Source organism: Panthera onca, chromosome B2 (genome assembly GCF_046562875.1).
Source record: "Panthera onca isolate mPanOnc1 chromosome B2, mPanOnc1 haplotype 2, whole genome shotgun sequence".
NCBI lineage: Eukaryota > Metazoa > Chordata > Mammalia > Carnivora > Felidae > Panthera > Panthera onca.
The window spans coordinates 151,338,045-151,362,683 of NC_138343.1; the positions used below are offsets into that span (position 1 = coordinate 151,338,045).

The following is a 24,639-nucleotide window of genomic DNA, read 5'->3' on the forward strand; positions in this document are numbered from 1 at the left end:
GGAGCAGAAACAAAGTAGAATTGAACCTGTAAACCAGGCTGTTTTTTTTCTTTTCATTCTCCAAGTTTGAAAATAGCTAACATGCACGGAGAGTTTACCATGTGCCTGGCATTGCTCCTGCATTTCCTTAATCCATCTCACAACTTCCTTAGAGGGTAACTGTTACTATTATTCCATTCTACTAACTGAGGCGCTGAGGTCGGGTAACTTGCCGAAGGTCACACCGCTAGACTTCAAAAAGTCAACATTTGAAAATCATTATCTTGCCTCCCCTCGGCAAGGACCAATCAGAAAACGTTCTGGTCCGGCGGCTCACCCCCTAGAACTCCTGGGGAGCTCAGCCCGCCCCTTCTTTCCCTTAAGCCAAATACCCAGCGGAACTGTTCCGGAAGCAGCGGAAGTGACGGAGTGCCCACACTTCCCATGGCCGCCACTCTAGTTGGACGATTGGCTGAAGCCTAGGATGGAAGAACTGGCGGAAGTGACATTATCAACGCGCGCCAGAAGTTTAGTAGGGTCGGGAAGGGTCGCCGTGGCGGGCGCCTGGGCCGCCTGTGGCTTAACTTCGTTTTCGCGGCCCCGCAGTGGTCTCTGCAGGGACTCCAGGTAACAGCCCCTTTAGCTTTTCCTCTTCTCTGAGGATTGGTGCAGAGGCGACCACTGCAGCGAGGTCCTGGGGCGATAGTGAGGGAGACGCTGAGTGGGCACGCAGGCCGCGCGGGGGCCGCTCCTCCCCGCTCGTGCCGACGCCGCTCCGGCCTGTACCGGCCGCCCACCCACCCCGGCCGCCTGTCGCGCCCGGTGCCCTCATCTGCTGTGCTTTAACAACGGCTTTCATCGTGCGAGTTCGGGTGCAGGGCTCCGGGAGTGCCCGGGACACAACAGTCCGGCACATCCAAGACCCGGAGTTCCTGTCCTGCCATCCTTTTCTCCTCGTTGATGTTGGAGGGGGCAGATTCAACCTGGCCTTTGTCCTCCTTTTTTTGCTATCAGCAGGAATGGCTTTGTTATAAAGTTGTGCTTGAGACTTTAACGTTTTGTCAGAGGCTAGAGATTTCCGGCACGATAGAGCGTAAGCTGTAAATACACAGCGCTTGGTTTACAAGGCCTAGCTGTCTAGGCCCCAGGCCGTGTGCTTTTCTAATTTAAAATTCTAGGTAGGCTTCTGTGTGAAAAATAATATGCTTGAGTGGTTTATGCAGACACTGGGGGGCAATGCAAAATTAACTGATTCTTTCCCCTTATCTGTGATTGCCTTTTAAAAAGATCAGATTTGATGCTTCAATTTCCAAAATATGAACACACTCTGCAAACAACTTTCTTTTCAAAGGATAAGTTAGTATTATAGGATAAGTTATAAGTAATAGCTAACGATAGTAGTAACTAAGTAGGATTAAGTTAGAAGTAATAACTGTGGTTTTAATGGCACAGGTGAGTAAAAATGGTCGGTGCCATCACTGGGAATGAGGGATGACCTGAACAATCGTAACATCGGCCCGGACCTAGTGCTGCAGATTTCTTATGTAGACTCTGAGTTTGCACTAAGGGGTCAGGAGCCACCAGTTTTGGAGAAAGCTCTTGTCATGTTTATGAGTGCTTGAAATCCTGCTCTCATTATTTCTTACCTTAACCATAGCAGTGACTGCCTTAAGGTGAACTTCCAGCCTCTAGTTTTATCTCTTTGAATTCATCCACACTTGCCAAAGTAGACCTACTCATGCTGCACTTCAAAATCTTGTCCCTGCTCTTTTGCCTATGTGATATGTAAAACTGGTAGACAGTGTGACCCCACTTACATTTGCTACCTCCTCTCCAGAGCTTGTTGCTTGCATATTGCATGCTTTTGCAGCCTTTGTCTCCTTGTGCTTGGTCTTTTGCCTGCAGTGCTGATTTGTAAATTCCTGCTTACCTTGCTAGACCCAAGTCCAGTGATCATGCTTTGTGAACACATTCCCCTTCAGGACACTTGGCAGTTGCTATGTCTTATCATCCACAGCATGTGTGCATTTGTTCTTGATGACCTACTGTATGCCAGGCATGGTGCTAAGACATTGGCGAGATTCTGCACTCCAGGAACTTGGCATAGTACACCTCTGTTACAGCACTTAAGTTTTGGAGTAATTATTTGTATACCCTTCACATGGAACTCTTTGATGCTAATGACTATTTCCTCTTCATATTTGCATCACTTCTATTGTTATTATAGGATAACAATTTAAAAAATATAATTTTATTATATCTGACATTTTCTGAACCAGAGTTTTTTGTTTTTTTTTCCCCCCCCTTTTTCAGTGATGAGTATGTAGGATATATATAGTCTTTGGTCCTTTGTCCTGTCAAAGTGATTGATTCTTTCATTCATTCAACAAATATCTGAGTGCTTACTTTGTACCAGTACATGTTTGAAGCTCGTGTGTGTCTTTGGTATATAATTTGTAACTTTCAGACCAGCAAGTTCTATATGTGCCAATATCTTCTTAGATTTTAATGTTTAAACTGAAATCTACTAATAGCTAACATTTATCTTGGGCTTACTAAGTGATAACTAGATGCTGTTCTTGATATGTTAACGAGCCAGTACTGTTTGACTCTAGTTCTCAAAGCAACTCTAATCAAGGTAAGGAGCCATCTGAACTAAACTCAACAAAAGGTCTTTCAGTAGTCACTTGATTCTTTTTTCTAAAAGAAATAAAAAATGTGTAGCCAGTAAAGAAATGATGTGTTAAGGAAAGCTAGATAGAGGCATAGTTTGTATTTATGTGTTCTAAAGAGGTCAAATTATTGCATGTATAAAAACATGTTTTATTTATTTTTGTGTCTGTATATCTTCTATCACAGTGTTGTATTCAGTTAGATTGGGGCACCTGGATGGCTCAGTCAGTTAAGTGTCCAACTTTGGCTCAGGTCGTGATCTCATGGTTTGTGGGTTTGAGCCCCATGTTTGGCTCTGTGCTGATGGTGCAGAAGCTGCTTGGGATTCTCTCCCTCTGCCATCCCTCACCCCCCGCCCCCCAATAAATAAATAAACTTAAAAAAGAATAAAACAAGGCAAGAAGCAGTATTTTTTCAAAAATAAATGAAGCAGTATTTTTAAAAAAATAAATAACTTAGTAGATCAATAAATATCACATTAAAGTATGTTGGATCCAATTCACTGTTTATTGAAATTAACACCTAAGACATTGTGGAGGATATAAAACTGACTGGAATATTTAAAAACCTCAACTTGGCCCAATAGCACTCTGTACACAGGGTTTAATACATTTTTCTACTCAGGGGCGTCTGGGTGGCTCAGTCGGTGGAGTGTCTGATTTCAGCTCAGGTCGTGATCTCGTCGTTGGTGAGTTTGAGCCTCACATCGGGCTCTGTGCTGACGGAGCCTGGAGCCTGCTTCAGATTCTGTGTCTTCCTCTCTCTCTGCCACCGCCCCCCCCCCCCCCCCCCCCGCTCTGTCTCTTTCTCTTTCAAAAATAAACATAAAAACATAAATGTTTCTACTCTGATTTGACAGTTTCCTTAGGAATGTGTTTTCTCTGAGTGTTTTTTCCCAAAAGTTTTTTTTTGTTTCTTTGTTTGTTTGTTTTAGTGTTTATTTATTGGAGAGAGAGACATAGAGTGTGAGCGGGGGAGGTACAGAGAGAGAGACACACACACAGAATCTGAAGCAGGCTCCAGGCTCCAAGGTATCAGCACAGAGCCCAACTCGGGGCTCGAACCCACAAGCCTTGAGATCATGATTTGAGCCAAAGTTGGCCGCTTAACCGACTGAGCCACTCAGGCGCCTCGATTTCCCAAAAGTTTTTAAATATTGATTATGACACCTTATTTTTGAACATTCTAAGTATCAAAAACTAAGTTTTTAATGTTTATTTTTCGAGAGACAAGAGTGTGGGCGGGGGAGGGGCAGAGAGAGAGGGAGTCATAGATTCCGAAGCAGGCTCCAGGCTCTGAGCTGTCAGCACAGAGCCCCATGTGGGGCTTGAATTCCTGAACTGTGAGATCGTGACCTGAGCTGAAGTCGGACTGAGCCACCCAAGCACCGCTGAACATTCTAAGACCATTTAAATTAAACATGTAATAAAACACTTTTTGCTCTAGTGGCAGTTTTGCATGCGGTCACAATAAACATGGGAGGGAATAGGATTTCAGCATTATAAGGTTAAAAAAGTATATTCCAAAATAGCTTCATTGCTTTTTTCTAGTTTTTTGTGTAATTATGAAACTGGTTCATAAAAGACTGTACAGCTTGTATTCTTACATTGAACCTCCAACTTTTTTCAAAGTGGCGTTACCGTTTCTTGGTGTGCACGAAGACAACGCAAGCAGTTGAGGAAATTGCCAAGAAGTGTGTACTGGGGATGCTTTAGGAAGAGACTGAATGCCGAGGCGAGTTCCAGTCCAAAGGTGTTTAATTTACCAAGAAGAAAGTGAACATCATGGATCAGAACAACAGCCTGCCACCTTACGCTCAGGGCCTGGCCTCCCCTCAGGTAATACAACTGGAGGGAGGGTGTAGATGGGACAGAGTCTACACTGTTAGAGGCAGTAGAAAAAGAAAGGAAGGGAATTTAACCATCTGTCGTTGAAATTGATTTATCTGATTTTAAGCCTCTTACTTTGTTGAAACATTGTATTAGGCTTTGAGAAGACTTGATAGTGTCAAATTTGAGGAGTTTATGTGGAAGTTAAAATATGTATTTGTCTGTAAATCTTAATCTTTTGATAAATGTTTATGAAAGTGTTCCATGTGACTGTCGGGCCTTTGATTTTGAAAGTAACTTTTGCCAAGTTATTTTCTGTTTTTAGCATTTCTTTTTTATGTTTAAGGTTCCAAATAACATCTACTTTTAAAAAATTAACGCATGATAAGAACACCCACTTTAGGTGTGTTTTGATAATTGTGTACACCTGTGTGTATACAACTGCTCTGCTGATCGAGAGCTAAAGATAGATAGTTTTGCTTCGCCTAGAAAGTCATACAAATGGAATCATACCAGTATGTGCTTTTTTTGTGTATCTCTCTTCGTTGCCCAATATAACATCTGTATATCAGCAGATTCCTTTTTATTGCCGAGTAGTACTCGACTGTATGGATGTACCACATCTTGTGTATCTGCTCTCTAGTTGCTGACATTGTGGGTGTTTTCAGGTTGGGGCTGTTATGGATAAAGTTGCTGTAAACATTTGTGAACAGGCTTTGTGTAAACTGTTTCTGTCTCTCTTGGGTAAATACTTATGAGTGGGATTGCTAGGTCTGTGGTAAGTGTGTGTTTCACTTTATAAGAAACTGCCGAACCATACTCTAGGTCCACCAGCAGCAACGTGAGAGTTCCGCTTGCTCTACATCCTCACTGACGCTCTGACTTTTAGCCATTCTAGTGGTTGCTTAGTGCTGTTTCTTTGTGATTTTAATTTGCATTGTCCTGATGACTAACAATCTTGAGCATCCTGTCAATGCTTATTGGCCAACTGCGTTATTTTCTTTTGTAGAATGTCCTTCACATCTTTCGCCCATTTTTTTAACTGGCTTATTTGTTTGTCTTTTATTGAATTGTAATTGTTCTTCGTGTATTCTGGATACAGGTCCTTTCTGAGATGTAGGTATTGTAGATATTTTCTCTCAGTCTGTGGTGTGGCTTACTTTTAATTTCTTAATGATATCTTTCAAAGAGTAGAAGGTCTTAATTTTTCTCTGAAGTCCATTTATCAATTTTATTTCAGCGTCAGTGCTTCTGTGTCCTAAGAAATCTTGGTTAACCCAAAGTCTTAAGGATTTTCTCTTTCTGATAAAGTTTTAGCTTTTACATGTGTGCCTGTGATCCATTTTGAGTTCATTTGTATACGTGACATAAAGAAAGGCAGACCTTTCAAAACCTCACTCTTGTTAAAGTCATAACCTGAATTTTTTCTAGCCAGTATTTTACAGATGTGAGTGATCAACGCAGTATGATCGTACCTATACTATTAGGGCTGCGGTGTATGTTTGACCCTCCTCCTCTCATACTCTTTCTGCCACTATGTTGATGAAACAATTTAACATAAACCTTAGACAGTTTTGGTTTATGCTTTCTGCCAAATAAAGTGGTGGAAGTGGGAGAGGATTGTGGCTCCTTTTTGGATTTTGCACGCATTTGAGCATCTGACGAAAACTATGGATTCCTTGATGCAGAAATACTAGGTATACTTTGAAGAGGTTCACAAAGTCACTGCAAACTCTGTAGGCTCTGTGGGCTCTGTAGAGTTGGTGCTGGGTGAGGGCATTAGACTGGCTCCCAGAAAAACTTGGCTGTCATTGTGGCTTCTCTGCTGGTGAGACCTGTGGTCTTGGGGAAGTCCTTTAGCTTCTCCTGGGGTCAGTTTTCTTGTCCTTAATGTGGGAAGAACATCGAGTTTTTCCTTTCCCAGAGGGCTGTTATGAGATAAATTAATTATATCATAAATTATATATTAATAAATATATTAATTATTAAGTTAAATTAATAAATGTGACAGTATCTGGAAGTTAAGCATTCAGAAAAATAAATTGATATTATTCTGATAGATGCATTGGATTTTCTTGATATAAACATTTTGTATATGTGCTGCCGAAGCGAGCACAATATAAACTTTTTGGAGAGCAAATGATCCACGTTTTTGAATAGTATTCTAATAATTATCGTCATTATTGTTGCTAACACTTCAGTATCTTCTGCGTGCCTGTCGTCGTGTTGAATGGGTTCAGTGGCATCTCTGGGGTAACTATATAATTTATTAGCCAAACTTGGACAGATACATTGCGAGTGAAATGGGGAACTACCCAGGTAGTATGCCAGGATAATAGTTTAAAAGCATGGGCAGTCGCTCCAATTATGTCCTTTATACTTTCTAGCAGTATTAGAACATCGTTATCCTATTGATGTGCCTGAACGGTTAAGCAACTTCCTTGAGTGTTCACATGTAATAAGTGGCAGGGTTGGATTTCACACCCGGGTATAATTCTAAATACCAGGCTCTTACCTACTGTGCTATGGTGGAGAAGAAAGTGATGTGTGTAAGGACAGCAAATGCCTTTGTATTATGCATCATGACTCCATTTATATTCGGAAAGCATCTGTCTTTGTACATCTCACCTCCTCTTCTACCAGACAAGTGCTGGAAACAATACCAGCTGGCCTGACTTACTGTCCTCCTGACCTTCCACAGGGTGCCATGACTCCTGGAATCCCCATCTTCAGTCCGATGATGCCTTATGGCACAGGACTGACTCCACAGCCTATTCAGAGCACCAACAGTCTGTCCATCTTGGAGGAGCAGCAGAGGCAGCAGCAGCAGCAGCAACAGCAGCAACAGGCGCAGCAGCAGCAGCAGCAGCAGCAGCAGGCACAGCAGCAGCAGCAGCAGCAGGCAGTGGCGGCCGTTCAGCAGTCCGCATCCCAGCAGGCGACGCAGGCGGCCTCGGGCCAGACACCACAGCTCTTCCACTCACAGACTCTTACCACTGCACCCTTGCCGGGCACCACTCCCCTGTATCCCTCCCCCATGACCCCCATGACCCCCATTACGCCCGCCACTCCAGCCTCTGAGAGCTCTGGGATCGTGCCGCAGCTGCAGTGAGTACTTTGTGTCTTTCCCTCAACCCAGAAGGGCCCCTTGCGGCGGGTGCTGCTCTTCTTTGTTTCAGATGGATTGAGTTGTTGAGGGGGTGGCACTAGTGGTCATCTCTGTCTCCCACAGGAGAAAGGATGCGAAGTTGCCTCAGTGAGTCAGTCCCTTAGTAAAAGGCTCTCATAACATCGCCGCATATTGGGTAGATTGGGTAGCTCGCGTTTATGTCCTTGGGCCAAGCTATCAAATTGTTGTAGACATTTCCCTGCAGCTGATTTGCTGAATCAAGCCTTACATGGTCTCTTTCCCTTTGATGTTTTCTTTGGGAAGGGAAGATTAGTTACTTAGTTCACAATGGTCCTTGTTTGTCTTCATTGGTTATTATAAGGGCTGCATATAACTCTTTGGAGAGCTGTGTCCTTTCCACAAGCTGAGAATGTCTGTTCTTGCCCTCAGTGGATTTTTCTGTACAAATGAAATGGGTCCTATATGTATCAGAATTGGACGCAGGGTGGAGGTAGGAAAAAAGTCCTGAAAAATATACAAATATTCTCTTGTATCTATCAGTGTGAAGTACATAGCTTTTGCTTTTAGGAAGCATGGCCAAAGTGAAGGGTCATTTGCAATAATTACTTCACCAGCCATCGCTGGTCATTTTTGTCACTAAGTAATATTTCATCGTAGATCCTGTTATCCAAATCTTGCCTCAGATTTTGATCTGATGTGATTTTAAAAATCAGATGATTTTCATTTTAATACTTTAGAGAGATAATCCCTTGTTAGTTCACGTTTGTCAGCAACATTCCCTGGTGTCTTGCTTGCTTGTCTGGCTTTTATGGCCATTTAAGTTTTTACCTCTTGTTTAAATCATAAGTTATAACCAGTTGTGATGGGGTGTTTGTTTCATCTTGGCACCTTAACCCTTCTGGTATTCCACAAAGCATCTAGTCAGACACGTTACTGAGTTTCCATATCCATTAAGAACCCTGGTAGGTTGGGAATTCAGTGGCCTCTAAATCCTACAAGCTTATGAAGACTTGGGATAGATAATCAGTGAAAATATATAAGAACACATTTTTAAGGGGCGCTTGGCTGGCTCAGTTGGAAGAGCATGCGACTCTTGATCTTGGGGTTGTGAGTTTGAGTCCCATGTTGGGTGTATAGATTATTTAAATTAGTAAACTTAAAGAAAATCATACATTTTTAAGAAGAATTCTGGGGAGGTGGCAGAGCCAAGAAAATCCCTGGACCAAATGGCTTCGGTGAACTCTACCAGACATTTAAAGAACTAATACCAGTCCTTCTCAAACTTTTCTAAAAAATTGAGGGAACATTTTTTAACTCATTGAGGCCAGCAGTACGCTGACACCAAAGCCAAAGACACTAAAAAGCCTACAGACCAGTATCCCCATTGATCATTGATACAAAAATCTTCAAAAAAATACTAGGAAACATCATTAAGCAGCATGGTGTAAGATTATTCACCATGACCAAGTGGGATTTATTCTTAGAATGAAAGGGTAGATCAACATACAAAAATCAACCATTGGGGGCGCCTGGGTAGCTCAGTCAGTTAAGCATTCAATTCAATTTTGACTCAGGTCATGATTTCACTGTGAGTTCGAGCCCCTCATTGGGCTCTGTGTTGACAGCATGGACCCTTCTTGGGATCCTCTCTCTTCCTCTCTCTGCTCCTTCCCTGCTCATGCTCGCTCTCTCTCTCCCCCCCCCCCCCAAAGTAAATAACCTTAAAAAATCAACCACTGTAATATACCATAACAATAAAATGAAAAGAAAACTGATACCTCAATTGATGCAGAAAAAGAATGGACAAAATTCAACACCCTTTCATGGTAAGAACACTTAACAAAATAGGAAAAGATGGAAACTGCCTTAACATAGTAAAAGCCATATTTAAAAAACCATAGCAAACCTAATACTTAACATTGAAAGACTTAATGCTTTTCCTCTATGATCAGGAACAAGGCAGGGACAACCTCTTTCTCCATCTCTTTCTTTTTTTTTTTCTTTTTTCTTTACATTTATTTATTTTTGAGAGAGACAGAGACAGAGCACACATTGGGGAGGGGCAGAGAGAGAAGGAGACAGAATCTGAAGCTCTGAGCTGTCAGCACAGATCCCGATGCGGGGCTCGAACCCACAAACTGTGAGATCATGACCTAAGCTGAAGTCGGATGCTCAACTGGCTGAGCCACCCAGCCACCCCACTCTTTCTCCATTTCTATTCAACATAGTACCAGAGCAAGACAAATAAAGAGTATCTAGAGTAGAAAGGAAGAGATAAAATTATCTGTTGGCAGATGTTATGATCTTATATGTAGAAAACCGTAATGAGTCCACAAAAAAACCTGTTAGCTAGAATGAGTGAGTTTATTTAGCAAAGTAGCAGGATACAAAGTTAACACTTGAAAATCAGTTGCATTTCTGTATATAGACAGTGAACAATATGAAAAGGAAATTACAGGTGTCCCTGGGTAGCTCAGTCGTCCTTGGGTAGCTCAGTCGGTTAAGTGCCCGACTTCAGCTCAGATCGTGATCTCACGATTCGTGGGTTCGAACCCAGTGTTGGGCTCTGTGCTGACAGCTTAGAGCCTGGAGCCCACTTTGGATTCTGTGTCTCCCTCTCTCTCTATGCCCTTTCCCTGCTCACACTCTATGTCTCTTAAAAATAAACATTAAAAATTTTTTTTGAAAAGCAAATTACAAAAACAATTCTATTAACAAGATCAAAAAGGATAAAATACACTAAAACCTTGAATTGTGGGTGACTTGTTCTCTGCATGTTTTGCAAGATGAGCAAACATTTCTAATAAATTTTAACTTGACAAATGAGCAGTGTCTTGCAATACGAGTAGCACGTGATGCTGAATGTCACATGATCACAACCTAGCCAATGGTTCTTGAAATTTGCTTTGATATACAAGTGCTTTGGATTACAAGGATGTTTCTGGATTAAATTATGCTCTCAAACCAAGGTTTTGCTGTACTTAGGAATTAACCAAGGATGTGAAAGACGTATGATGAGAACTATAAAACATTGCTGAAAGAACTTTAAAAAAGACATGAAAAGTGGAAGCACATCTCAGGTTCATGGATTAGAAGATTTAATATTGTTAAAATTTTAATATTGCCCAAAATGATCTATAGGTGCAGTGCAATCCCTATCAAAATCCCAATGATATTTTTTGCAGAAGTAGAAAAAATCATGCTAAAATTCAAATGGAATCCTAAGGAACTTTGGCCAAAAACAATCCTGAAAAGGAAGAGCAAACCAGAGGGCTCTCACTTCCTAATTTCAGAACTTACTGCGAAGTTTCAGCAATCAAAACTGTGGTATTGGCATAAACACAGACATATAGACCAATGCAGTAGGATAGAGAGCCCAGAAATAACCCTTGCATATATGGTCAAATGATACTTGTCAAGGGTCCCAAGACTGTTCAATGGAGAAAAGATAGTGTTTTCAGCTAATGGTGCTGGGACAACTGGATATCCACATGCAAAAGAATGAAGTTGGACCCTTAGCTAACACCAAATAAAAAACTAACTTAAAATAGATCAAAGACCTAAGTGTAAGACCTAAAACAATAAAACTCAGTGAAGAAAACATAGGACAAAAGCTTTGTGACATTGGACTTCACAATGTTTTCTCAGATGTGACACAAAGGCATGGGTAACAACAGAAAAAACATAAAGTAGACTACATGACAATTTTAAAACTTGTAAAAATTTTTTTTAAAAAGAAAACTTGTATACCAAAAGACACTGTTCACAGAGTAAAAATGCAACCAACAGGAAGGGAGAAAATGCATCCCATAAAGGATTATTATCTGGAGACTTAGAGAACTACTAAAACTCAACAATGAAAACCAAAGAGCCTGATTCCAAAAATGGGCAAAGGACTTGAATAGACATTTTGCCAAAGAAAATACACAAATAGCCAATAAGCACACGAAAGGATGCTCAACGTCACTAAACATTATGTAAATGCAAGTCAAAACTACAATGAGACCACCTCATACCCATTAGGATGGCTATTATCAAAAATAGTATAACAAGTGTTGGGGATATGGAGAAATTTGAACCCTTATGCACTGTTGCTTAAGAAGAAGAAAATACATGTAGCAAATATGTGACTAAATTTGTGGTAGATGTACCACAACTTGATTATTTCTTAAGTAGAGAAATGCTAAAGGCAGGTGTGTATATAAAACTAATTGGAAGGAAATAGGTGAGGTAGAAATGAAAACATTCATTGGGTTGATCTTTTTTTTTTTTTTTTTTTTCTAATGCTCATTTGTTTATTGAGTGAGAGAGAATCCCAAACAGGCTCCATGCTGCACTCGATCTCACGTACCGTGAGACCATGACCTGAGCCAAAATCAAGAGTCAGACACTCAACTGACTGAACCATGCAAGCACCCCTTGGGTTGATTATTCCAATTGGCCTTACAATTGTCTATTAAAGAACACAGCTTGGGGCACCTGTGTGGCTCAGTCGGTCTGGCGTCCGACTTCAGCTCAGGTCATGATCTCATAGTTTGTGAGTTTGAGCCCCATGTTGGGCTCTGTGCTGACAGCTCAGAGCCTGGAACCTGCTTCAGATTCTGTGTCTCTCTCTCTCTCTGCCCCTCCCCTGCTCATGCTCTGTTTCTGTCTCAAAAGTAAATAAACATTAAAAAAAAGTTAAAAGAGAAAAAAACACAGCTATCCTCTTATCCAACCCAGTTGTGAGCCATCAAGTTTTCAAACTGTTGCATTTTGACAGGACAGGAACCAAAAGCAGCAATGAGCTGGAAACAGCTGGAGATGTATTTGCAATCTGGAATCTGCATTCATACGACAGTGATGTCCCATGCCCGTGCATGATGGTTTATGGGCAATTAGTGTCATTCAAAGGGCAAATAAGAGCTTCATTCAGAAGGCTAAGGCATGGCTCTACAGATAGATGGACTCAAAGCCTGGCTACCACTTAGGAGCCGTGTTTATCTGGAGCAAGGATCCCATTTTATCTGGAGCAACCATGCCATTTAAGCCTCAGCTTCTGCATCTGAAAATGTGAATATTAATAGTTATTACTTCATAGTGCATTGTAAGTATTAAGTGGGGCAACCCATGTAAAATGCTCACCATGGTGTGTGGTAAACATAATAAATGTCAACAATGTAAATTTTTTTAAATTTTAATTTTTATTTATTTTTATTTAAAAAACTTTTTAATGTTTATTTATTTTTGAGAGAGAGAGGGAGGGAGAGAGAGGGAGAAAGAGAGACAGAGCATGAGCGGGGGAGGAGCAGAGAGAGAGGGAGACACAGAATCCGAAACAGGCTCCAGGCTCTGAGCTGTCAGCACAGAGCCCGACGCGGGGCTCAAACTCACGAACCGTGAGATCATGACCTGAGCTGAAGCCGGACGCTCAACTGACTGAGCCACCCAAGTGCCCCAATGTAAAATTTTTTTGATTAAAATTTAAACTGACCTAATTACATTGTTCTAGTAAAAGAATCAGATTTCTAGATAATTATCTAACACTTCATCCTGTAAAAGTTAAATGATCATGCTTTCTTTTCAAATTTCTTGCAGAAATATTGTATCTACGGTGAATCTTGGCTGTAAGCTTGACCTAAAGACCATTGCACTTCGTGCCCGAAATGCTGAATATAATCCCAAGGTCAGAGCAATTACAATGTATTTCAAACTATAATAATACAGGAATTTGTTGTTAAAGGTCCCTAGACCAAAACGTGTTATGCTTAAGTTTGTTGATACCAACAAAATGAGGAATTAAAGAAAATTGTGTATTGTTTTTTATTGAGAGACCCTAGAATCACAGCAGTCTACAAGATAAAGTACTAAATTTATTTACCCATTGTGATGGGGATCCTGTGACATTAAAAAACAAAATATGTGGTATGATTTCATTTATGTTTTGAAAACCATATGGAATGGAATGATACGCTGTCTGGAATTTACTTGAAAATAAAACAATTAGAGAATTGGGGAAGGGCACATGGGTGAAACAAGATAGGCCAGAAGTTAATAATTGTCAGGGTTGGGTAATAAGTGTAGGGAGTTTATTATATTTTTCTATGTATAACTTTTAAACTTTATAATAAAAATATTATGGGGTAGAAATACCTATGATACTTTTTACGTTAACATAAGCAGCCTGAGTACATGGTAAGGCTTTTGTCTCTGCATTGGTAGATAAGTTGTTTTTTAAAAAAATAGTAAATATTTGCATTCACAAACGGATGGACATTCTTCAAGGACTAGACAGACCAGGCCTCTGAGTGGAGATGATCGGATTGAAGAAGAGCTCTTGGGTAGGGCCCTGTAGAAGACAGTTCCCCTAAAGTGGGAGAATCTATTAGCGTGCTGTTTACTTTCATACATGGGGAACCGCTATTAAACTGGTTTCGTTTAACAAAGGAAAAATAAGATTTTATATAAGAAAAAAAGAGAAGGCAGAAGGACATACTTGAGAATCTGAGTATTCTATTTGACAGGCTATCTGTGTCAGTGTCTGTTTGTGCCTCTCAGTTTTTCCAGATTACCGCCATATCCTTTACTGATGTCCCTTGTTCCCCCTTTGGTGAAACTCCCAGTCTAGGTTGCCCATGAGGGTTTGACTCCTTTTCTTATGTGGTGTCATTATTTGAATGTCCTCTTGAAATAGTGTCCAAGTGGCAGCATGTAAGCTTACCTGGATGTTAGACAGTGGAGAAATATCATAAGAAATGAGTGAAATTCACTTCATACATCCAGTATTTTTTAGTTTGCTTACACCTAACCGGAAGGATTAACTTCCCAAGAATCAGCTTGGTCAATTTTAGGAACGGAAAGTCTTTTTTCTCAACTTATTGATTGTTCTGTTCTGTGCCTCCCTGCGCCCCCCAAGTATTTATCCCATTTGTTAACAATTGTGCCAAAACTACTTGGCCGGCCAATAAATAGAGGACACTTTTATTATCTGGCTCTGTTTTAGCCAGTGAAGTTATGATAAAGCATTTGTTAGGTGAGTGGTTTCATTTGTTGTTTGAGCCACAATCCAGAAACTTCTGTTTTAGTTTGGGAACTCCTGGTCAGGGTAGAGATCTCATACACTGGGTGAAATCATGTTCTTGTACCACATTTTGTCAACAGCACAAAATGATTAAACACAAGGGGAAGAAGTGAGAAAGAACAGGCAGTATATATACCAAGTGTGTTGTCCTATCCTTGATTCCAAGCTCTTGGGAGGAAGCTGTATTTTCAGGAGTCACCACTTTCTGGAGGAGGTCTTCTAGCAGATTCGGGGTCAATCTTCAGGCAGAACCCATGCCCAGTTGGATTCTGAGTACATGCAAACTGGGGAAGTTATCCATGTGTCTAATCCTGGTGCTTGAGAATGGTATTTCAGTTAGAGTCTCAAATGCTTTCTTCTACGCAGTTTGAAGCTGACTTTCACTGAAAATCGCTTTCATGTTTCTGTCAGCTGCCTGTACATCACCTAGAGATGTGTTTGGTGATGTTTTCTTTAGAAATGTGGCTTACCCATAATGGGGCATGCGACTGTGTATACGACTGACATTGGTTTGACCAGGACAGGTTTCCTATGCTATCCAGAAGTTTGCATTAAGTCACTTTGCTTTCATTAAAGACCTACATTAGTGCCTGTTTTTGCCAACGGAAAGAAATCTGAAGAGAATTTCTGCTTTTACAAAATGGTGATTGTTCCTCACTTTAGTCCATTTGGGTTTATGAAAGGTTTCACAGGAACACTCTACTTTTCAGTAGCAGGGGAAACCTGTTTTTGACAAGACCAGGATATATCAAGGTTGGGACAGTTAGTAGGAGCCAGGCCAGTTTTCATGCATCTTTCAGGAACAGTGTCATAGGGTGAGAATTTGCAGGGATTTTGGGGTGTAACACCCTGTCATTAGGGCTAGGATTGTAGGCCAAGAAAAATAAAACTCTTTTTGGAAACTTGGACTGTTTTAGCACTTGCCTTTTAACAAAGGAAAACTTCAGTCAACAGGAGAACTATGTACATACTATTAAACGGTGTATCTAAACTTTGGGCACTCAATCAAATCTAAGAGGGAGTTCAGAGCCTTGCCCTCTATTATGTGAGAATTGAAGATATGGCATTTCTCAGCAGCCTTTTGAACTTCTCAAGTTGAATATCCCCAATATTTTTGTAAAATTTGAATCAATGTACGTATTTGTCTTTTTTTTTTTTTTTTTTTTAGTGTGGCTTTTTGTGTGTGTGCATATGCGTAAGTATTAAAACTTGAGGATGACTTTGACACCCAGCTATTTTGAGACATTTAAGTAAAACAGAGAAAGACAATGACCAAGTTTCTGCCTCCCTCCTCAACCAGAAAGACTATATATATCATTGTGTCGTCATTGGCAGCTAACCCTAGTAAGAACTGCATGAGTTAGAGAAGCCATTTCCCTTAGAGTAGGCTATAATCTTACAATTGATATTTCCTTCAGAAGTCTGATTTCTCTAATAAGTCATTAATTTATTTTTAATGTTTTAATTGGAGATAACCAAAGAAAATAGACAACTCTTATTGTCCTAATAACATAAACCCAAATCTTATTGAATGTTAATATTTACTCATGAACCTCTAGTAAGATAACTGTGAGCTTTTGTAACAGAATATATCTTATAACAACATTTAAAAGTTACACTGTATCAATGTAAAAATATCAATGTAAAATATACCTTGATTATTTTAAATATATGAGTCGTTATTGAATGACTTATTCTAGGATGTATCATCAGAACAAAACAGAATGAAGTAGGTTTAGATTTATTTTCATAGTTTACTAAATTACGTTTTTTTAAGGAAAGGGAAGTAAAGTGGTTGGGTTTAGGTTGGAGTAGTATTTAAGAGTTACATAGAAAGCAGACAAAATAATTTTGTAGAAGTGTAGGGGTATGTTTGTCAGCTGAACCAGGTAAGTTGGATAAATATATGTTAGCTGTACATTGAGAAAAAAGTTAAGTGATGGTCTTGGAGAGAGTTTCTAAATCTCTGTCTTTTATATACAAGTGAGAAAGATGTAGCCTAGGTAGAAATGTCCAAAATAAAAGTTGCTGTAATAACTGTCTAAGAAAGAAAATGACTCCTTTAGTTATTGAGACTTTTTGGTCTGCTTGGTTGAGCTAATAAAAATTTGGAGGACATCAAATATGGCTAATTATTTTAGAACCCTTTCTTTTTACAGTAAGAATAAATCTTTATGGTTGCCCAGTAGCCATTGGGGAAACCACAAAGATACTTCAATGTAAAAACAGTTCTTTTTTTTTTTAATTTTATTTTATTTAGAGTGAGAATTTAAGAAAGAAAACGGAAAAGCCAGAACTGTTGAACTTCTTTCATCATTTAAAGCATTTTACCTTTGACTTTGAAATGTAATATATCAGCATATTAAGTTAGACAGTACATATCTAATGTTGAATTTTTGAAGGTTAACACACAAACCTGAATTTGTAAGGTTGAATTTGTGATAAACTGTAACAATTTCCTTAATAAGAAGATAAAGTGTATATTTATTATCTGTTGTGTCTCCTATAGTCTCAACCATTTCTATTAGTTATCTTCAGCCAGAGCAATTCAATGTTGTGTCCTACGGACATAAGAAAACTAGCAGGTAGATAACCAAGAAATGTCTTGCTGTCTGTTCATCGGTACACGTCTTATGTCCCTTTTTTAATCGTTTAAAGTGGTAAAATAAACATGTATATCACCATTTGTCCTTCCACCAAGTAATAGAATGGCTCTTATATGGCATATAAAAATGAAAGTAAAGGCTAAATGAAAACTGTTTATTGGCCAGGTTTTTATCTTTATCTTAAGAAATAATGTAAATATTAGACATTTTTGAAGTATTTTTCTAAAATCCCAAGGTAGCTAAGATCTGGAAGTAACCATTTATGCACTGTGGTAAGCCAGTATACAGGCTGTATGTAGCATTATAATAGTTAATCTTTTATCTATTATTTTATTTACTTTGAATACATAATTCTACAATGTTATAGTCTCTAATGAAATGATATTATTTGATCAATAAAATCAATAGAGGGAATTTAGGAAATGCAAGGTTAGGCTTTTCTGGGACTTGTACAAACTAGAATGTAGTGCTTGTATTTTTGCATGGTGGTAAAATCTGCAGGAAGACAGAGCAGTTTTAAAACTAAAATTGCAAAAGGAATCTAATTTGTTAAAGAGCTATCCTGATTAGAAATACATGAATATTTCTTATGTAATCATCAGATATTAAAATTTTAGAGTTATTTGCAAGTAATTTTTTGCTTTTTATCATGTAAACTAGTAATGGAGGCTATTCATTCAACCCACAGCTGAAATATGTTCCCCTCGAGTTACGATGTTAGCAGTAAAAACATTGTTAAAAAGTCGAAATTAAAAATAAAAAGTTTGATTTTTTTCTTAATTTGCAATTTTATGTGTTGATACTTTAATACTGTTTCTAAAAGCTAGTTGGAAACAGAAGGTCACTCCACTACATATTGATATGTTTGTAATTTGATTTACTCCCTCTGGAGGTAGAAAAGGTTTATCAATCGATTTGCCAAAAAAAATCAGTAAGTTAACAGTTCTAGAAGCTGGCAAATATAAGGTAGAAACAGAGGCACTGATATTTATTAAGGACGTAATTAAAGTAAAATTTTTTGCAAATATTAGTTGTTGTTGCAATGGTGTGGAAAAATACACAGATCTTGGTTCAACGTACTCAGTAGTCACTGTATTCTGCCCCCTGTGCAAAGAAAAGCATGCGTGCTGCCCGGTGATGTAAGAGACCCATGTATAGGAACATGTGCCAGGGATTTTGAGAACTCTCCATTTTACCAGTCGTGACGTTCATTGTCTTACTCTCCTAAAGGAAGTCAGTCTGGTGTGACCTCATTAACAATTGTCTCTGACCATTTTAGCGGTTTGCTGCTGTTATCATGAGAATAAGAGAGCCCCGAACCACTGCACTAATATTCAGTTCTGGGAAAATGGTGTGCACAGGAGCCAAGAGGTAGGTTTAAGGAGTTTATTCTCCTGGTTGTATGTTACCATGGTTACTCAGTTGCATTTTATGTGTCTTTGATAAAATGTAACATCCAAGCTGTTACTAAGAATCCCTTTATGTAACAAATTTTATGTATAACACAAATTCATCCCCAAGTGAAAACAAATTGGTCATGAATCACAAAATTTCCGAGCAGATGGTGTGAGAGTGTATAGATCTGCTTGGTACTGGCAGTGGGACAGACCACGTGTGTTGGTCATAGATGCCTGCTGCTCCTTGTTGTAAATAGGCTTCATCATGAGAGTTAGGGTTTATTCAGGTCTTAAGATGTCTACCCCTTTCATAAATGCTATTGCTTATATTCTGCATCTGTTTGAAGTGATCCTGTCTGTGAAGGTTAGTGCTTTGGGGCCTTGGCTGTAAACCTTGTCTTACAGAGTCCACGTAATTGGTAGAAGGTGAAGGTTGGAGGAAGATTAGTGGCATCAGCTTCATAGAGCTTGAATAAGTGAAGTAAATTAAGCTCTTAAAATAAAAATTAATATGACTTGGAGTTGTCTACACACCAAGAGGGCTGCAGATGTTTTTGCTTCTTCTGAACTTTGAAGTTGTCTTTTTTTTTTTTTAATGTTTGTTTAGTTTTGAGAGAGAGAAACAGTGCAAGTGGGGGAGGGGCAGAGAGCTAGGGAGACACAGAATCGGAAGCAGGTTCCAGGCTCCAAGCTGTCAGCACAGAGCCGGAAGTGGGACTCGGACTCGTGAAACAGCGAGATCATGACCTGAGCTGAAGTCGGACGCTTAACCCACTGAGCCACCCACACGCCCCTGAAGTTGTCTTTAATGAGGGGAAGGCCATTGGTGTGGACACAGTGGTTCCTGATCTCCTGTGTTGCCTTTTTCAGAAGGCAAGGTGTGGGTCTCTCCCTGGCTTCCACATAAGTCTTCATTTTGGAGTCTTGCTTGTTTTTTCCTGGATGGGTCATCAAAAGCTTCTGGCTTATCAGTAGATGCTGGGTGTTTTTTTCTTTCCCAGACATGCTATCCATTCACTGTTTAGCTGTCTTTATCCATTTGCTACACACTGAATAGTGGGTATCTAGTTGCATGATTATTTTATCAAGATAGGAATCCACAAATAAATTTATTTTCCTCAAGAAAAAAAAAGCATTGCAAGTATGTATGTTTAATTTTTGTTACCCTAACCCTTGCACTTGAGAGTCTTTTGCTTATGATAGTATTATTGCTTTTATTTTGCTTTTCTTACATAGGCCATACATTACTAAGCCATAGTTTTATCCAACAGATGAGTTATAGGAATGGATAAAGAGAGATTTAATATAAAAGAAGATACAATTAGAGTATGCATTATCTAAGTATAAATCTCATTAATATTTTCCTATTAAAATGAAATTGTTAATTTTCACCTTAGGAATTTGTAGGCTAAAATACAGTAATCGTAATGATCATGGTGATGATGAGATGTTCCACATCTGTAAAATCTGGGCATATCAGTAGTCTGATGAATTGAATTTTGAATTCAGTAATTTTGAATTTCAAATAAAATTTTATTTTAGCTGGCTTTGACTATGACTATCTCACTTTTTCTTCTCCCTAGTGAAGAGCAGTCCCGACTAGCAGCAAGAAAATATGCCAGAGTTGTACAGAAATTAGGTTTTCCAGCAAAGTTCTTGGACTTCAAGATTCAGAATATGGTGGGGAGCTGTGATGTGAAATTCCCTATAAGGTTAGAAGGCCTCGTGCTGACCCACCAACAATTTAGTAGGTGAGTCTGAAATGTATTGTGATTGCCTTTGGCAACAATTCACTTGTATAATCTGTGTAAACATTATTCATGATAAAACATACGCAGAACAGTCAGTATGTAAGAACAAGGGATGTACTGATAGATGTATTGAATGTTGAAGTTTCTTCTTTCTGTCTTGGAAAATACATTTTTCTCACCATTCTCCTACCTCCCATTTCACTTATTGACATCCACAACTCCCCTTGACTGGGATGAAATTGGCTCCCTGTTATTTTATTGCTCAATAAATGCATTTTAAATGCATGAATTAAATCCACAGCCTGTTATGTCAACTTTTGTCCCCAGTTGTTTGAATTTCTCTAGTGAACATTATACGAGCTCTACCAGTAAAGTATAAACTTGAGTGAAATGATTATTATTTCCTCTTACTTTCCCTGCCACCTACAAGGCCACTGCCCACTTCTCCAGCCTCTCTGCTCCCAGCACCGCTTAGACTTGCCCTGCCCTTCTTGGACCAGGGCTCTTGGCCCAAGTTTTATACTTGGCACCTTCTTGTTATACTTTTCACCTAGGAAACTCCCACTGGCACTTCAGATATCCACCCAAGTGTCTCTTCCTCAGAGCAGCCTGTCCTGCATTTCCCAGTAGGTTAACCACACACATCGTTACTGTTTTCAGTCTGTCTGAACTGGGAGCATGAGGCTGCTACGACAACAGAAAATCCAGACTCATTAGAAATAGAGTTCGTTGGTCTTCAAGTGCCCATGACGGGTCGCCCTCACTGGCCTTAAGTTCTCTTTCCTGTGGGTTGGCCTCGCAGTGAATTTGCCGTTTAGTCAGTATTTTCCCTGCGCAGGTCCTCATTTTACCTGAAGCATGGACAGCTTTTAATTTCTAAACTGTTTTTGTCATTTTCCTCCTAGTTACGAGCCAGAGTTATTTCCTGGTTTAATCTACAGAATGATCAAACCCAGAATTGTTCTTCTTATTTTTGTTTCTGGAAAAGTTGTTTTAACAGGTAAGTTGTAACAGAAAGTAGTATCCAGAGGTTTGCAAGAGTTTCAAGAACAGCATTTTCTCAGTGCTGAGAAGTAATTTCAGTTGGCTGGCGAGTGGTGAAGACACCTTTGCCCCTTTCTTCTCCTCACCCTAACACTCTGATGGGAAACATACCCACCAGGGGGGTGAGAGCAGGGAAGATGGCCATTACATTGCTTAAGAGATGGCATTTTAAGCTGGAAATCCTCCTGTAAAGCTTTGAGATTCATCTGTGTCGTTTGGAGACAACAGAGGGAAGTTTAGAAGAGCTTGCTTAAAGGCAGCAAGTGGGAGAATAAGATTTGGTCATTCCTTCTGCACTGCTTGGGTCACGAGCTGCTCAGGTCACGAGCTGGTGCAGGGAATAACACTGGTCACATGTGGTGGACTGCAGGGCAGGAGGCTGGAGTCATCTAGGGCACTGTTTTGTGGCTTAAAAAGCCATTTTAAGAAAATAGTACTTTAAAAACAAAAACAGGGTTGCATCAAGGGATTCCCTCATTAGTGTTCTGTCAGTCTAACTGGGAATGGAGAGAATTGTCCTTGTGGTTTTAAAGTAATTTTACCTTTTAAGAACAGCTATTTCAGACTCCTCTCTTTGACTTGTCTTCATAGGTGCTAAAGTCAGAGCAGAAATTTACGAAGCATTTGAAAATATCTACCCTATTCTAAAGGGTTTCAGGAAGACGACATAATGGCTGTTAATGTACTCCTGCCTCTGCACCCACTTGTTCTTTTTTTTAAAAACAAATCAGTTTTGGTACATTTAAATGGTGGTGTTGTGGAGGGTCCCAGTTTGGTGAGAAGATGGGCGTTCTGTGGGTTGCAGCACCAGGTGAAGCTCTCCGGCGTGCACTCCCCGTGGCGATGCTGGGAAGTGGTCTTCTGCGCAGAGAACACTGCAGCATTATGTAAGTTGCTCGTACTGTGCTGCTGTTTGAGTTGTGCTGCCTGTTTATTTATATTTAGATTTTAAACACATACTGCTGTTGACAAGTTGGTTTGAGGTACAGAACTTCAAATGTTAAAGCCACCTCTGCAGTTGATTGGACTTTTTCTTTTAATTTCTTCCCCATAAACCAGTTTTTATATTTCTACCAGAAAAGTAAAAATCTTTTTTAAAAGCGTTGTTTTTCTAATTCGTGACTCCTAGGGGTTATTTTTGTGCCAGACACATTCCGCCTTTTCAGTATTGCAGGACAGAATAGATGTATTAAGGAAAACAAATGGCTGTACATATATTTCTTCCTTTGGAGTACTCTGTACAATAAATGCTGTTTATAAAAGTGTTAGATTGATGTTATAAATGATACCTTGTAAGATTCATGTGACCATACTGGTAAAGTTTGTATTTTAGATATAATTGCCTGAAACCATTTCAGTGTGTGCTTGCTTGCTTGTTGTTTGTTTCAGTCAACATTTCATTGTATGTTGCAGTTTTAATGGAAGAACTACCTGAAAATTTAAGGTTGGTCACGAAACATGTATTTATGATGTCCCATAAATTGAGCACTTCCTGTTTCCCAGATACATTGCCTGTAATTCTCACAAAACCTGTAACTAGGTTTTGTTCCTCTTTCTTAGGTGAGGAAACTCTGGCCTCAGCTGAGGGATGAGGCATTTGTCCCAGGTTACATAGCCAGTGAGTGGCAAAATCAGGCTCCAGGGCAAAGTCCTTCAGTATTAAAGCTGGGGTATGTGTACAGCCTAGTGAGGTGTTTTTTCTCATGAACATTGGCTGGAAATTTGTAAGTTCTTGGGTGTTCTTGCTGGAGTTAATTGCAAAAGTATATTTTCAAACAGTTCAGAGGCATATAATCAGAAAGGAAAAAGTTCTTCTGCTTACTGCTCCGGGGTATCTCCCAGGCCCCATTCTGTACAGGTCCTTTCCTTTTGGGGTGCTTTTGATCCCATATTTGGAAAATACTAAAGCATATGTTCAGTTTTATATAGCTTTGCCCTTTTTTCCCCATCAGTAGGTCATAAACACATTTCCATGATAGGGAGTCCAATGGCATCACAAATGTATGACATCTCTTAGGTACCATTATGTATTTACCTGTTTCCTTAATTATGGCCATTGATATCAGTAATGTTAAGGATCATTTGGAAAGACATCTATCCAAGAAAGAAATCTCTCTCCACGTGTAGATCTTCTCTTAGATTCTTCAGTAAGGTTTTGTAATTTTTTCATATAGGGCTTCTACATTTCATAAAAATTAATTCCTAAGTATTCTCTGGTTCCTATTAATGAAATTTTTCATTACATTTTAGTTCTTGTTGACATATCTTCTTCCTAATCACTCTTCTGAATTCTGAAACTTCTACCTGTGAAACACCGCACACACAGGTAGCCTAATATGTCCAGCACAGTGTACTCCTCAGTAGACACCCCTGCAGCCACCACCTGGAACCTTGCCTGTGTCCCTGAAACCCCTCCTGCTCCTGCCCAGCCACAGCACCACCCACCAATAGATGTTATCTTGAATTTTGTAGTCATCACCTAAATTACTAATATAGGGCAGTCTTCCATTAAAAAAAATTCCGTGTTTTTATGCACGTATTCCTTATATTCCTCTTCCATCTCTTTTCCTTAAAATTTACAGACCATTTAGCTGGTAGTTTCTTTCAGTATATGTTTTGCTATTTTCAAATTCATGGTGTTATTCAGCCTGTTCTTCTGTTCTCTGTATTTCCTGCAAATGAGTAGCTGCATCCAGACAGAGGCTTGATACCTTTGTAAAGACTACAGAAGTGCCATGTTCTTTTGCGAGGAGTCAAGTCTCTGGTGTTCTCTCTTCTCCCTCTCTCTTTTAACATTTGTTTATTTTTGAGAGACAGAGCATGAGCAGGGGAGGGGCAGAAAGAGAGAGGGAGACACAGAATTGGTAGCAGGCTCCAGGCTCCGAGCTGTCAGCCCAGAGCCCAACACGAACTCGAACCCATGAGCCGGGATGTCATGACCTGAGCCAAAGTCAGACACTTCACCGACTGAGCCACCCATGTGCTCCACTTCACTGTATTTTATACACAAATCTTTTTTAAATATAGGTACACATATAACATGGGCTAACAAGCCAGGACTTGCTCAGCTAAAATTACAGTCAAATAGCCAAGCAGTCGGTGACATTAACAGATGGTGTAACATCCAAGAAGATGTACTTAGGGCGGCAGTGCCACTTCCAGGCCAGCGG

The 24,639-nt window shown here is 39.7% G+C and overlaps 1 protein-coding gene across 2 annotated transcripts; it reads left to right on the forward strand.

Annotated features, from left to right (window-relative positions):
• The first annotated feature begins 475 nt into the window (after window positions 1-475).
• TBP (TATA-box binding protein) lies at window positions 476-22,821 on the forward strand. Of its 2 annotated transcripts, none has more exons than XM_060617146.3 (8): window positions 476-606; window positions 4,284-4,490; window positions 7,183-7,589; window positions 13,189-13,276; window positions 18,557-18,648; window positions 20,258-20,425; window positions 21,331-21,425; window positions 22,061-22,821. In XM_060617146.3, exons 2-8 carry the CDS (start codon window positions 4,437-4,439, stop codon window positions 22,138-22,140), a joined length of 984 nt encoding a protein of 327 aa, XP_060473129.1. In that variant the 5' UTR covers window positions 476-606; window positions 4,284-4,436; the 3' UTR covers window positions 22,141-22,821. The 2 variants fall into 2 exon arrangements, with proteins under 2 accessions (XP_060473129.1, XP_060473130.1); XM_060617147.3 differs by lacking the exon at window positions 476-606 and adding an exon at window positions 736-1,157.
• Window positions 22,822-24,639: the final 1,818 nt, after the last annotated feature.

Bases quoted from the DNA above. Each gene is read 5' to 3' on its own strand.
- TBP (XM_060617146.3), top strand. From the start codon at position 4,437: ATGGATCAGAACAACAGCCTGCCACCTTACGCTCAGGGCCTGGCCTCC. The intron at 13,277-18,556 runs GTCAGAGCAATT...TGACCATTTTAG, and splicing joins ATGCTGAATATAATCCCAAG to CGGTTTGCTGCTGTTATCAT. The intron at 20,426-21,330 runs GTGAGTCTGAAA...TTTTCCTCCTAG, and splicing joins ACCCACCAACAATTTAGTAG to TTACGAGCCAGAGTTATTTC.